Source organism: Barbus barbus, assembly GCF_936440315.1.
Source record: "Barbus barbus genome assembly, chromosome: 18".
NCBI lineage: Eukaryota > Metazoa > Chordata > Actinopteri > Cypriniformes > Cyprinidae > Barbus > Barbus barbus.
Window position 1 is genome coordinate 12310884 of NC_136746.1, and position 13735 is coordinate 12324618.

General features: G+C 37.8%; 1 protein-coding gene across 2 annotated transcripts; it reads left to right on the forward strand.

Annotated features, from left to right (window-relative positions):
* Positions 1–1907: 1907 nt before the first annotated feature.
* On the forward strand, positions 1908–13179 carry LOC306884546 (uncharacterized protein). Of its 2 annotated transcripts, none has more exons than XM_079440498.1 (14): positions 1908–2024; positions 3913–4050; positions 4199–4351; positions 4468–4533; positions 5008–6757; positions 6829–6882; positions 7976–8036; positions 8310–8374; positions 9443–10100; positions 10205–10399; positions 10666–10741; positions 10833–10954; positions 11035–11186; positions 12693–13179. In XM_079440498.1, exons 1-14 carry the CDS (start codon positions 1944–1946, stop codon positions 12791–12793), a joined length of 3672 nt encoding a protein of 1223 aa, XP_079296624.1. In that variant the 5' UTR covers positions 1908–1943; the 3' UTR covers positions 12794–13179. The 2 variants fall into 2 exon arrangements, with proteins under 2 accessions (XP_079296624.1, XP_079296625.1); XM_079440499.1 differs by having other exon boundaries at positions 4199–4334.
* Positions 13180–13735: the final 556 nt, after the last annotated feature.

The window sequence follows — 13735 nt, forward strand, 5'->3', positions numbered from 1 at the left end:
ATATATAAGTTATAAGTTGCATTATTATATTTTCCATATTAATAATAGTCATAATTTATAACTGTAATACTTTACAGTACTTAGTTCTTTCTTTATTTAAACAGGTTTACATCTACAAATAAATATTAATTTTGATCTTGATTCATCTCAGTAGCCTAATAAAAGCTGTTTTATTTTACACTGAAGCGAGTCACCTCATGGGGCCTGACATATTGAGATCACATGACCAGCCAAATATTATGCATTTTATTGCACTATGAACTATGGATGTTTGTTACATACAATTCAAACTTGCAATAAAACCATCTTCTCAGAATTGCAAGTTTATATCTCGCAATTGCTAACAAAGCTAACAGCTAACAATGTCAGAACTGTGAGATATAAACAATTATAAACAAGAATACTCTGTTTATATCTCACAATTCGGAGGTTAGGTCTAAAAACTGAACATGGGTCTTTGAGAAGCAGCTTCAATAACATAAGCGTTAACATAAAAAACAGTGAAGCTTTAAAGAGTGACAAGAACAAAATATGCATTTTGTTAAATTGGTAGTTTACTAAAGGGGAAGCTAAATAGTGGACACCAAAGACAAACTAATATTTACTGGCGCCATCTAGTGGCTAACAGCAAAAAATGGAGCCCACTGCATTTCTACCTGGAAAAGAAATGCTAATTTACTAGCTAGAAAGAAAAAGTTTAACCATAACATATGATGGTAGAAACAGTAATTACTGACCCAGATTCTTCTTAACTGAGCAAAACTCTATTGATCTACAGTGAAAGATTACAAAAAATACAAAACAGAAATAACAACAAAAAAACAACAAACTAATACTAATACTAATGCTAAGAAATAAGAAATAAGAAAAAGAAGAACAAGAAGAAGAAGGGTGAGGGTCTTATTCTAGTAAAATAAACAGAGAGAAATTTTGATAATTTTATTTTTGTCATGTATTAATTAGTTTTATAATTTCAGTTCATTCTTCATCCCCTTAACCTTTAAATATTTACATCTATAATTAAAGTGTTTACCTAATAGAAACATGTAGGTTAACTGTAAATATGAAGCATGGGCCATGTTTCCAAGTTACAGTGATAAAATCATTGTAGTATACTAACATAACTGACCAAACTGCTTTACAAAATCAGTGTTTGGAAGAGCTCACAATAACACACACCGAGGACATCTGCTGCTCTGTCACTGGAAAGTACTCTGAAAAATACTCTGATCTGATTTTTTTTGCAGAATATGTAACATATATTGCATTACAAGGCAAACTTTATTACAAAATCGTTAATAGGCCTATATCTATATAATATTTATAGATTATAGTTTAGCTGTTTTTAAGGAAGTGTGTTTTCTACTGCAATGCTTTTTTGTTGTTGTTTAAATATAAGTATATGTATACTTCTATAATTTTTCTTCTATGTTGCATATATTTTAATTTATCTTTTATGTCTCTTCCTTCTCTAGGCTAACCCGCAAAAGCAATTTGTCAGTGGTTCACATGGTAACTTCGGTATGAATAAATATTTAGTTTTAAGAATTTCTTCATTATGTTTCAGAAATCTGAAAGTAATGGTATCTTACGTTTTTAAAAAAAGGTTCAAAAGAGTCCCTATATTTTCCCAATATAGTGAGTAAACATTGTGTTCAGAATAAAACATAACACAATACACTGATTCAAACCACACTTCTGCATTTTCATTATTCTGAACAAACGTTTATATAATACAAGATGATAAATAACAAACAAACAGGAAAAGAAAAATAGTTGTACTAACCCCGTATAACCAAAGAAATTAGAACGCTAGGGCCGATGACGCGTGACGGGGGCGGGGCTAAGCACGTTCAGTTCCCGGGAACGCAAATAGCACGTGGCTTGTAGCCGGCTGCTGCGCCTGCATTGATTCACGGGTTTCCACACAGTTGAGTTGTAAGATGGCGGCGCGGTGGGGAACAGGCGAGGAGATGTTAAAAGCCTGTTATACTCAAATGTTCTCACCGGTGAATCTTGACGAGGTAAGAACAGCACATATTGACACTTATATAAGTTAGTGCTGCGCCAGAATGAAATTGTTGACATTTATCACAGTGTCAAATACGCGATGATGTGCAGGACTTTGTGACACGTGGATGGTGATGGTGAGATAGCTTTTGCAGTCCTCCTTGCTACCTGTGAGTTTATTTAAGAAATGGTAGCAGGAAAAGATCCATTTATCACTGTCCAAGTGTTAGATTTCTAGCGTATCCATACAGAAGTCGCATGTCAAGGTATGAATGCACAAGTTTGCTCCTGTTAGCTGATGTTGCTATGCTTCTGCATTCTTATGAACTTACTCTTATCACTCGAGACCAGTGATTCAACTACATAGTCGTTTCTCTCTCTTTTAAAAATAAATAAATAAAGAGTACAGTTACAGTACTGCATTTTGTAAGACAAATGCATTGTTTTGGGTTTTAATATGATGATGAGTAATCTGTAAGCAGGAATGGTTGGCTGTCTAAATGTTTCAGATCTAAGGAAGAAGGCTTTTATTTAATGCATATGTATTTTGACATTATTTATTAGTGACTCCCTAATACAGATATTATTTTATTGGTCAGATATGGCTTTCTTATTGTTGTTTGTTACATATTCCAGTGACTCACTCCCACGTGGTTCACTCATATTAAGAATGAAACTACCAGCAATTGTATTCATGCATGCTCGTAGATTTTAACTTAAACGCTTCACTCAGAAACTGCAATTAATTGTTTTAGTAAGTTACATTAAAGGCCTGATAAAGTTAAAATGACACATCACGATCGGTGTTTCAGCAGATGGCAGATCTGCCACACATTATTTATCATGCTAGCATTTCTAACTATTATTTATGCTCTGTTTGGTTGCATTTATTGTCTTTTAATTTCGTATGTTGTATTGGCGTGACTGAATAGCAAAGTTAGCCCCATTTTGGTTAGCGTTGATTCGCTGTCCAGCACGTGGTGCAGGTATGAGTGGATCAGTCGTGTTGGGCCGTGTTTGTATTTACTGACAGTAGCCTTTCATTCAGCCCATGTTTAGGTTTTTAAATGCAAGTGGTTTAATATAATCAAACTGGCCTGATGATTTAATCTTGAACGCTTTTAGGAAAACAACACGCAGGATTTGTGGTAGCAAGGCGTGTTTTGAACGGTGCCGGTGTTGGGTTTGCCCAGTAATGCACTGCGGCAGGATGTGCGCAACACGTGGTTGTAACTTAAATTAACGCATTTATTAACTAGATATGCTTAAATTTAGTATTTTTCATTATTTAACACAACTTCAAATTTAGGACTGTGATAATTTTCTCGATTTTAAAAAGCTCGCCTATGCCTTAGGTTGTTTTGTTTTCACAAAGGGAATTGAGGAGTTCTGTAAATAAATGATGTTGTGAACCGTATTAACACCAAAGATGAACATAACATCAGCTGCTACAGGACAGGCCAGCAATCACAAGCCTCAAAGACAGAGTGCATTGTTTGCAGTTATGCAATGTCCTTTTTTTTTAAATTCAACAACATGGACTTGTTTACAGCCTCGCCTAATGTATACGCCACCTTGCAGTGATTTATACACGCGCATAATTTTCAAAGTATTAATCTGAAATATAAATAGCATCAGCAAGGCTGTCGGTAAACTAACGGGTGTCTACAGTTTAAAGTTTACATGTTTTTGCTGATTGGTCTGGTTTGCCGATGGCTCAAGGAAGACCAAACATTGGAAGTCTACATTAAATAAAAATGGACAATACTTAAAATGCACAAAACCAAGTCCGCTCCACATTCGAAAAGTAATTTCACTAAGATTTACATCACAATAAAGAAGAAAAGACAGTGACAGCGTCTTTTTCATGCCAACTTTAACCTGTTTTTCCTTCTTTTGCAGGTGGAGGTGCTTCAGGAAAGCTTCAATGCCAGCTGTCTGGAGTATCCTGGCCTTAGCAATGGAGATGCTTTGGAGGCTTTACAAGGCTGCCTTGATCCTTCTATTTTGTCCATTTTTGAGGACAGCCCCACTGGAGAAGTAAATAAAGCCTTTTATAGACTCTTCAACAGAAGACTTGTTCATTGCATTATGTTGTTAATTGCTTTCAGCGTAATGTTTCCTTTGAATATCACTTGTTTTGATTTCACTCACCAATGGCATTTATAAAATGGATCCTCTGTTTCAGGTTAAAAGTAATATTGATGAGGAAAGTGAAGCGACACTGCTCACAGCTCTCACTGAAATACTTGACAATGTTGATGATGAAAACTTGTCCCCTTTTGACACTCTGCCGGATTCAGACCTGTTCTCAGGGCAGAAAGGTCAGGAACATTTACCAGTGAGTCTTCACCTGTCTAAGCATGTCAGGAATGCATTGGGTAGACTATTGTTTTTATATTGTAGAACATCTCAATAAATTTTCAGATATCAATTTTCTTTTTTTCCCCACTCTAGCTGAGAAAGTTCCTCACACGGTCTCCTCCAGAGTCAACGATTCAGGCTAAGCAATTTCCTGGAAAGGTATTTAAGTTCTTAAATCTATCTTCATCAATTTTTTTTAAAAACTGCAAAATATATAATGTATCATTAGACTTATTTTTAGATGGCAGCATGACTGATTTAACTCGGGCTACATAATTTGAGATATTATTAAAGTCAACAATAATAAATACTTGATACTTTTTAAAGAGAATATTTAAAGTATGTTTTAATTTTTATTATTGTATACAATCATTGACTATAAGAAGATGACTGCAAAATAAGTAAATACTTGACTTGAAATTCCTGAAATGTTGAACCATCTTGTATTTTGGTGAAAAAATGCACGGGGAAATAAAGCTTTTGTTTACAACAGCCAGTTTAAAAGCACTTCTCATTATAAGTTTGTGAAAATGGCGGACGTGTTGTGTTCCCACATGTATAAGCCACCAAAACTTCTTTCAATTCCTAACATTAAAGGTATAATGTAATGCATGTTATGTTTTTGTTTTGTAGAATCTCCCACGAATGCAAAGAGTGTCCCAGCAGAACAGTGAAGGAGAAGAGGAAGATGGAGATGCTAGTTTTTCGACACCCATAGCCAATATTGATTTGTCATCACTGGATGAATTTGACTGGTGCCTTCCTGTGTCTTTAGAGCAGGATGGAGAGAGTATGCCTGTCACTCTCAGTGATTTAGTAAAACACATGCACCCTTACTGCATGACATTATGTGTGGAAGGAGAAGAGGGACAAGAGCATCTTCTGCCTGAGAGAGGCCTTGTACTAGAAGTGATTGATCAAGGAGAGCATGGAGAGCCCATCCTGGCAATCCCAGATCTCAGCATCCCTCTTTCTCACGCAGACTCCGCAGAAGGTGAACAAAGAGTACCAGAGAATAACATTGAGAAGCCAGAACCAAAGCCTGAAGATAGTGCTGAAAAAGTCGCACCTTCTTCTGAAGTATCTCCCATGGAGGAGAAGAAAGAGGTTGTCAAGGTACGCAAAGGGAAAAAGAAAAGTAAACTTCTCAAAGCCCCTCTGGTTGAACAGAGAATTTTGAGAAGCTCAAGTGTTAAAGAAGAGCCACAGAAGAAACGCCCGGAAGAACAAAAGAAGAAAAAGGTGACTTTCTCACCTGTGCTCTCATCAGCAGAGTCTAAAAACTCTAAACTTGATCATCCTACAGAGTTGACGACCCTATATATCACAACCCCTCAAGCTGAAGCAAAGATCACTGACTCGCAGCCAGAGAGCAAACCTCTTGAAAAGTCTGTGGAGGAAGAACCACCCACAAAAGAGCTTGTTAGCGAACAGCCTGCTGTTTGTCAGCGTAATGAAACTAAGCCCAAACCTCTCAGTTTACAGCAATACCGTCTTCTCCGCCAGCAGAAGAAACCAGATCCAGTGGACAAAACGGAGGATTACAGCACTAAATGGCCCAAGTTGCCTGAACCACCCAAGGAGCTAACCCCAATACCCTGCCTTCCAGACCCCAACCCCAGAGATCCACGTAAAACCATGCACGCTCCTCTTAAAAAAGACCTTGCACCTGAAATAATGCCCGCATGGCACCCGAGAGGCCCCTCTGCTCCCCCAACACCTGAAGCCTTGCTCACCCTACCTGCTTCACTGATGGCTTCCTCTAAGAAACCTGCAACTTCTAAACCAACCCCTCCACCTTCTGATACATCTAAAAGTTCATCCCAATCAGTCCACCCCTCACTCCAGAAACCGCCTGCTCCCATCAGCATGCCACAAAACACTATTCATACCGAGACCTCTGCCCCAATCAGGCATGTGGCTGAAGTGGCCCCTGAAAGGACAGTTTCATTATCAGTGTCTACTACATCTGGAGTCCCTCAAGGTCTCAGTGCACAGAGTCATAAGGAATGTTTACATGGGAGCCCAAATGCTGCTCCATCCAAAGCTCCCTCAAGGCCTCAGATGATCACTACACAAGTTCAGAGCTCAAACTCTAGCCCTCATAATCCTAGTGCTGCTCTGCCTGCGAAGAGAGAGACAGAGCAGGTTGTTTTGGCCCCTGTGTCTGATCAAGCCAAAAACACCCTGCCAACTAATTCTAAAAAGCTGACCTCACGGTCACAGCCTCATGTTGCACCAATAGCTGCTCAGCCGTTTTTCTCGGCTCAAGTTCAGGCCAGAGTTGTTGAACTGACAGAGCAGATGAGGATGGCTTCCTCTGAGATTCCTAAACCGAAGAACACCACAGTTGAGCTGATTGAGTCTTTCACAAGTGAAATTGGTGAGTATTTGTTCATATGTTGTTAGGTAATAATTTCTGTGGAGTGGTTTATAATAAACTTCTTCTTTTAGGTATTGAAGCTGCTGATCTTACAAGCCTCCTGGAGCAGTTTGAGGAGTCTCAATGTAAGCTCTTACTCTGAAAGTATTTGTTACCAATGAGGGTTGTTAAAATCATGCTACAAGTCAAGCTGACTATGTGCAGGATGTTAATGCTGAGCACAGCAGAGCTTTCTTTGGAAACGAGTGCCCTTTTAGTGAACATGTACACCCATACTGCCATCTTTAGAATGCAGACCATTCGTTTGTAATAAACTAGGCCAACTTTTGAGCTTGGAAAAAGTTGGCATTCCTTGGATGAAAATTTGTGTCCCATGTTGCCAAATCAAGCACAGATTGCAAGTTCACAATTAAACATGACTTAGTGGTTAGATTAAACATATCACAAAACCATCATCTTATATTGATGTAACAATACTGTTCGGTTCAAATGAGGTAAAGGTTTGTTTCCTTTTCTCAGTGATATTCTGTATAACCTGAATGGTTATTGTTTTATATGTATTTTACAACAACTGCCCAAGTCATATAGAACTATATCATTACTAAAGTTATGCAGATTGAATATAATTTTGGTCATTCCAATACAAATGTGTGATCAAGATCAGTAGTGTCACTTGAGGGCAAATAATTTTCCCCATAGAATTGGCTAATTTTCAAGTTGATCTCGTGAATTCGCCATGCGGACCAACTGATAATTGATTAATGAAGTGATGTCTGTATGAGCTGTGCTTTATACACAGTTATGCTATAAATAATAGACAGTTCTGCTTGTATCACCACTCCTGAAGAATGGGGTCTGTTCCTTTAAGAGAGGGTGTGGCTTCAATGAAAACAGCTGCTATGTGCTCATGCTCATTGAACTGCTGGAATTCTGCCCTGTTAACAAAACCATTTTAAAACCAGTTGGCTGTCTTTGTCTGTACATATGCAGGGTCGGAAAACTGATGGCTTATCCATTAAGCATCTTTAGTCTGCTGTTTCTCAGCTGTTGAGTGGGCAAATGCAGTGCATTTTTGTTGAGTATCACAATACATTCTGCTGCTTATGGCTGATTTCTGGTAGATGCTGGTCAGTCTGATTTTTTTTCAGTTATTTTAAGGGTCTGTCCTATCTTACCCTCTTGTATTTGGTCATTCACAACCTTACTTTTTCTTTCCAGCCAAAGAAGAGCAGAGTGTACCGGAGGTCTGTGGTAGAGCAGCCGCTGTAGGAAACTCCAGGTGAGTATCATGAGGCGGAGTGATGGAGTTACCCTACAGCCCTTGTGCTGCTCTCGCACCAAACTCAATGTTTGTGTGTGTGGCCATAGGCCACTTTTAACCAAGACCTACCGAAACAAATGAAGTCCCTCATCATGGCTTCAGAATGTGAAGGTGGATGGAGACCAACATGAGCGTAGCTTGTGTTAGTCTTAGCAATGTTTTAACAACATTAGTAATTCAGTGCTTTTGACTTTGATGCAACTGCAGATTGTATTTTTGTTTTGAATTCAGTTATGAGCAGGTGGAGACTAAGGCCGTGGAGAAAACCCGCAAGCATGACCTGGGAAGCACAGCAGGTAAGGTGCTTTTATTGTGCGTGTGTGTTTGTTTTTAAATAAATGAATGTTTTGTGCAAAATTTATACAATTTTAAGGTAAATGGGTTTTTTTGGGGGGGGGGGGGGGGGGGGGGTCGTTTGACCGACATGTCACACAACCAATCATAGTTCGTTTCGTTTAGCGTCACGTTTCAGGGCGCGGAAAAGTCGCCACGATAACAGACCGGTGTGCAACTCTCGGATGTATTTTAAAGTTTCAATGCCGCGAACTTTAAACGTTTAGTTGACTCTGATAAGCGTTCGTCATCACAGTTGTAAACACGACTGCTTTCTTCTTTCGTGAGGGGGTTTGGCGCCACGGCATCTTTGTTTTTTGTTTTTCGGCGGACCGAAAATAAACGCAACACTCGCGTCTCCCGGAAATCCGGTTTAATTCAACCAGTCAGATGACGACTTCGACATTCCTGAAGTGTTTCCAGAAAAGTGTGCTATATGCATCAGACGTTTAGCCAACGGTCCGGTCTTGGGCTGAGACTAGGTGTCTGTAAGATTTTCCATATGGTTTTGTAAAGTCTCGTAATTATTATTTTTTTATTAATTCAATCAAAAAGTATTATGAAATGTTATTATAATTTATAACTTTTCTTTTAATATATTTTCAAATTTAGTATTCCTGTGATGGCAAAGCTGAGTTTTCAGCAGCCATTACTCCAGTCTTCAGTGTCACAAGATTCTTCAGTAAACATTCTAATATGCTGATTTGGTGGTCAAAAAACAAATGTTGAAAATAGTCGTGCTGCTTAATATTTTTGTTGAAACCATGATACATTTTACTTTTGAGGATTATTTGGTGAATAGAAAGTTCAAAAAACAGCATTCATTTGAAAAACAAAAAAAATCTTGCTCTCCCCAAAAGTTTTAACGGTAGTGTACATATTGCTTGTTCATTTAAAATAAATGGCACATGCTTTGACTTATTATATAATGCAAATCAATTTTGAAGCTACTGTATATCAAAATTGGAGTTTTAAGCCTTTATCATTTCTTTGAATATAAGTAAACTCCATTCAAATGACACTTCCCATAGGTCTTACACCTCCTGCCACACCCCCACACCAGATGTGGAAGCCTATTGCACCAGTTTCTCTACTGGGGAAAACCAAGAAGTCAGAGGTCCTTAAACCAACTCCTAACAAGGCCATTCAGATAGAGGCAAGACCTTCAAATAAGCTGCGCAGCAAGCCTCAGACCCCTACTACTACTGGACAGACTCAGCCTTTCTCCCTTGACCACGACTACTGCCTCCCTCCAAAAGAACCCTGTCAAAATGAAGTTGGCAATCGGTGGAATGTCAAACAACAGCCTAGCATTGTTATCAAGACCGTTGAGCTGCCGCCCAACAAGCCACCCCAGAGCAACCTCTCCAAAGCTTCAACAACTCCTTCAGTTACAGAGGGAACCCAGAGAAATCTCAGCTTTAGTCAACCTTCTGCAGATAGGTGTACATTAAATAGCTCCGCCTTGGAGACTCCGGACGCCTCTCCAAACAGACCTGACTCTGAAAGCTCTTTACTGGGTGAAGCAAAATGCAACCAGCAGAAATTTGTGAACTACTCTGAGCGTTCCTCTAGACAATACCAGCAGGACAGAGGCCGCTCAAAGCGAAGATATAGAGCCCGATCCTCTAGTAGCTCAGAATCCAGCTCCGAGTCCTCCTCCAGATCATGTTCACCACCTAGGAAAAGGTCAGCTTTGATGTGGTTATACACATTTATAACAATTAGAAAGGAATGTTGAAAGCACATCATTCTAGAGGATTTTGCCAAACGTGTATTTTTACATTTTACAGATACAGGTCTCGTCACTCAAGCAGCAGATCCAGTTCATCATCTCGTTCCCGATCCAGCTCAAGGTCATTTTCCCCGCCCCACCAGCGACGGTATTCATATTCAAGTTCACGCTCTGGATCCTGGAGCCGCAGCCGCTCTCGATCCAGATCCCACTCCTCTGACATCGGGTATAGGCGTTGGAAAAGTGATAGAAGGTGGCCACATATTTCAGTGTTACATAGTATCTTTGAGATGCTATTGAAGTTTTTATTCATGTTTTGAATTTGATTTTATTTTCCATTAATGTTTATTTTAGTTACTTAATACATCAAGTTAAAAAATTAAAATGAACACTTACTTTGGCAACTAGCTGAAATCAAGTTTACTTTTTTATATTATATTTTATTTCAAATAACAGGTTTTTTATGGTTATGTTTTAGGTAACTATAACAATCCTAATATGTTTTAATTTTATTGCTAGCCCTAATCAGAGATCTGGTTACCGGTGTTCACAAAATTCCAATGAAGATTCAAAAAGATACAAGGAGAAAGCAATTGTGAGTATTTTAATCAAGAAAGGTGTATCTTTTAGATTTTTATCAAAAGCACCTTGGTGATTTCTAACATCGTAATTGAAATGTTATGTAGGAGGAGCGGAGAGTTGTTTATGTTGGACGAATTCGTGGAAGCATGACTCGTAAAGAGCTAAAGGAACGCTTCTCATTCTTCGGAAAGATTGAGGAGTGCACTGTGCACTTTAGAGAAAATGGGTATGGCTTTTTTCAATTCTAATTATTTGGTATATTGTTTACACTAAAAAAGAATGTTGCTAACACTCTTGTTATTTCAGGGACAACTATGGATTCGTTACATACTACAACAAGAAAGATGCATTTGACGCTATTGAAAATGGAAGCAAGCTGAGGGAGCAGAATGAGCTTCCATTTGACCTGTGCTTTGGAGGCAGGAGACAGTTCTGCAAGACCAGTTATGCTGATCTTGGTGAGCTTAGCATCATGTCTTTTTTTCTTTCAATCCATTTTGTGGGAGAAAGGAATTTTACATATTGCTATTCTAGCATCATTTTTAGGACTGTCACTAACAACTATTTTTATTTCGATTAATCTAACGACTAATTTTTCGATTAATCTAAACGACTAATTTCCCGCAAAAAAAATCAACAATTTTACTTACTTTAAATATTTTATTGAACCAAATGAAATCTAAATTTCTATGAAATCCTTTTTTAAAGCAAAAGTAAAGTGCAAGAAGCAAGTGTCCATCTCACAGTCCAAATCACTGAAATCAGTTCAGTATTATAGTGTGAGAATGACAACATATCCACGTGTTCTAGTCTAATAATAATACAATTATAATCAAAATCACTTTTTAAAGAAGTATTTACCAGAAATATTATTTACCAGAATTTATTTAGGTGAAAAATGTAAATGTGCAGTATTTCTGAAAAAATACTATATGTATATTTTTTTTTTTTTTTTTGTGGTAATAAAAATGGATTTAAGTGAACAATAGCTTTTAAAATGACGTAAAGTACATATATAATAGCAATGATGTAATAATTAGTTCAAATAAAGTATCAAAAGCAAGAAATCATATGGTTGTTTTGAAGAAAACCTAAGAAAAAACTATGTATTATAAACAATAGAGCTAATGTAGATTACGCATCACAACAAAGGCCTGCAAAGGGCGCCGACGGCCTGATGAATATTTTTACACATTACTGTTTAATATTGACCAAGCACCATTTAATTCAAATGTACACTTAATCTTTAATATTGGGCCATTTCTTTAGGACAGAAATGCTACAGCCACTGTAATTACATGAATATGTGGACATCAAACCGTGTAAAGAAAGAGTGAGGGGTTGAGCTTTTATTTTGAAATCGCAATGTATTCTCCTGAGTTTGTGTAGATTTATAAATGATTTATATCTGATGAAATGGCGTGCGTTGCGTTCCCAGATGAACGTTATAATAAACACAAATTCACAACAACATGCAGAGATGGAGTATGAGTCGCTCACGGATGTAAATCAGTTTCTGTGGAGCTACTGTGAACGGAGCCGCTGTGAGACGCACGTCTTAACTACACGCATGGAAATAAAGCGCATATACTGAACTACATCGCATATCATTATTTAATTAAATCATAGCGTTTGTAAATTCACAATTACGCTTAATTACGGGTTTAATATATCATGCAGCCTTGGAAAATAGTCTAATAATGTGTTTTATGGATTCTCGTCCGTGAAATGCGCCACTTCCGGTATTTTGCAGGTTAGTCGATGCGAGCAAAATTAAGTCGACGATTTTTAATCGACTAGTCGTGACAGCCCTAATAATTTTTGGTTAAAGTTAAGTGCGTCAACACTGCTGAGTTTCTGCCATATTTCCAGTTGCTGAAACTTTGGTGCATCACTAATTTAGTCTTTGAATACATTCCTGACAAAGACTCCAGATGCTACCGTCTCTTTTTGATCTCTTTCAGATTCAAACCGGGAGTACGATCCACAGCCTACAAAAGGCAAATTTGATGCACTAGACTTCGACACTTTACTCAAACAGGCTCAGAAGAACCTGAAAAGGTAACGATTAGTCAAGCCACAGGAGAGAAGATGGATTACCTCGGAGCAAAATGCTGCCCCACACTTCCAGTGTTGCCTCTCAATTACTGTTTTTGGTTGTTTTTGTTTGGTTTGTTTTTCTGTGTTTTTGTTTGTTCTGCAAGTTTACACCTTCTATTGAAGTGAAGATTTGTAAGAAAAATCTAAAGTGCTAAAAAAAATGATCATGAAATATAATGAAACTGTGGAATGAAATAGAATTTTTTTAAAAGGATTAAATTTATTTGTTTAATCTGAATTTCTGAATGTTGGATACATTTTAAAATGAACTGAATGGAAACATTAGGTTGGGGAAAACGGGTTTATAATGCTGAATTTTATTTCAACCTAAATAAACCTGAGATAAAAATTATTTCTTGTTTCTTCTGAGATTAATGTCATTCTCTCTTGAACAGACCTTTGCAACATTCACATAACATCTGTGTCAATATCGTCTGAATAAGCAACATATTGATTAGTGTACAAATAAATGGGGTTCTCATTTTACAGAAAATTTAGATGAATTGCATGTCGTAGGTCAATTTTAAATGAGTGTGAACTTGCAGTGCTTTCGAGCTGCTGTTAGGCTACGTGAGAATATGGTGTCTCTATGATTCTGTGTCCTGGTTATTAGGCCAATAAAGCCATGAATCTAAAGCAGGTAAAGAAGCTTTTTGGTTGATTGAAAAACGGATGCACAGCGGTGTTCTGGATCATCTCTGTTTTTCTAGTTGCGCTGGATTGAAGGCCGGTCAGCAGAGCATTGGAGTAGTCTTGATCAGTACCTTTTGACTTGATCGCTGGCTTGTGACTCCTCTTCCACTTCCTCTTGGCCTGGAGATGGAGAGTGTGCCCTGCACAGAAATAAAGAATAGATTAGTATAGTGATTAATGATTTTTCAGACAAGATTCATGCTGCACTTTAACA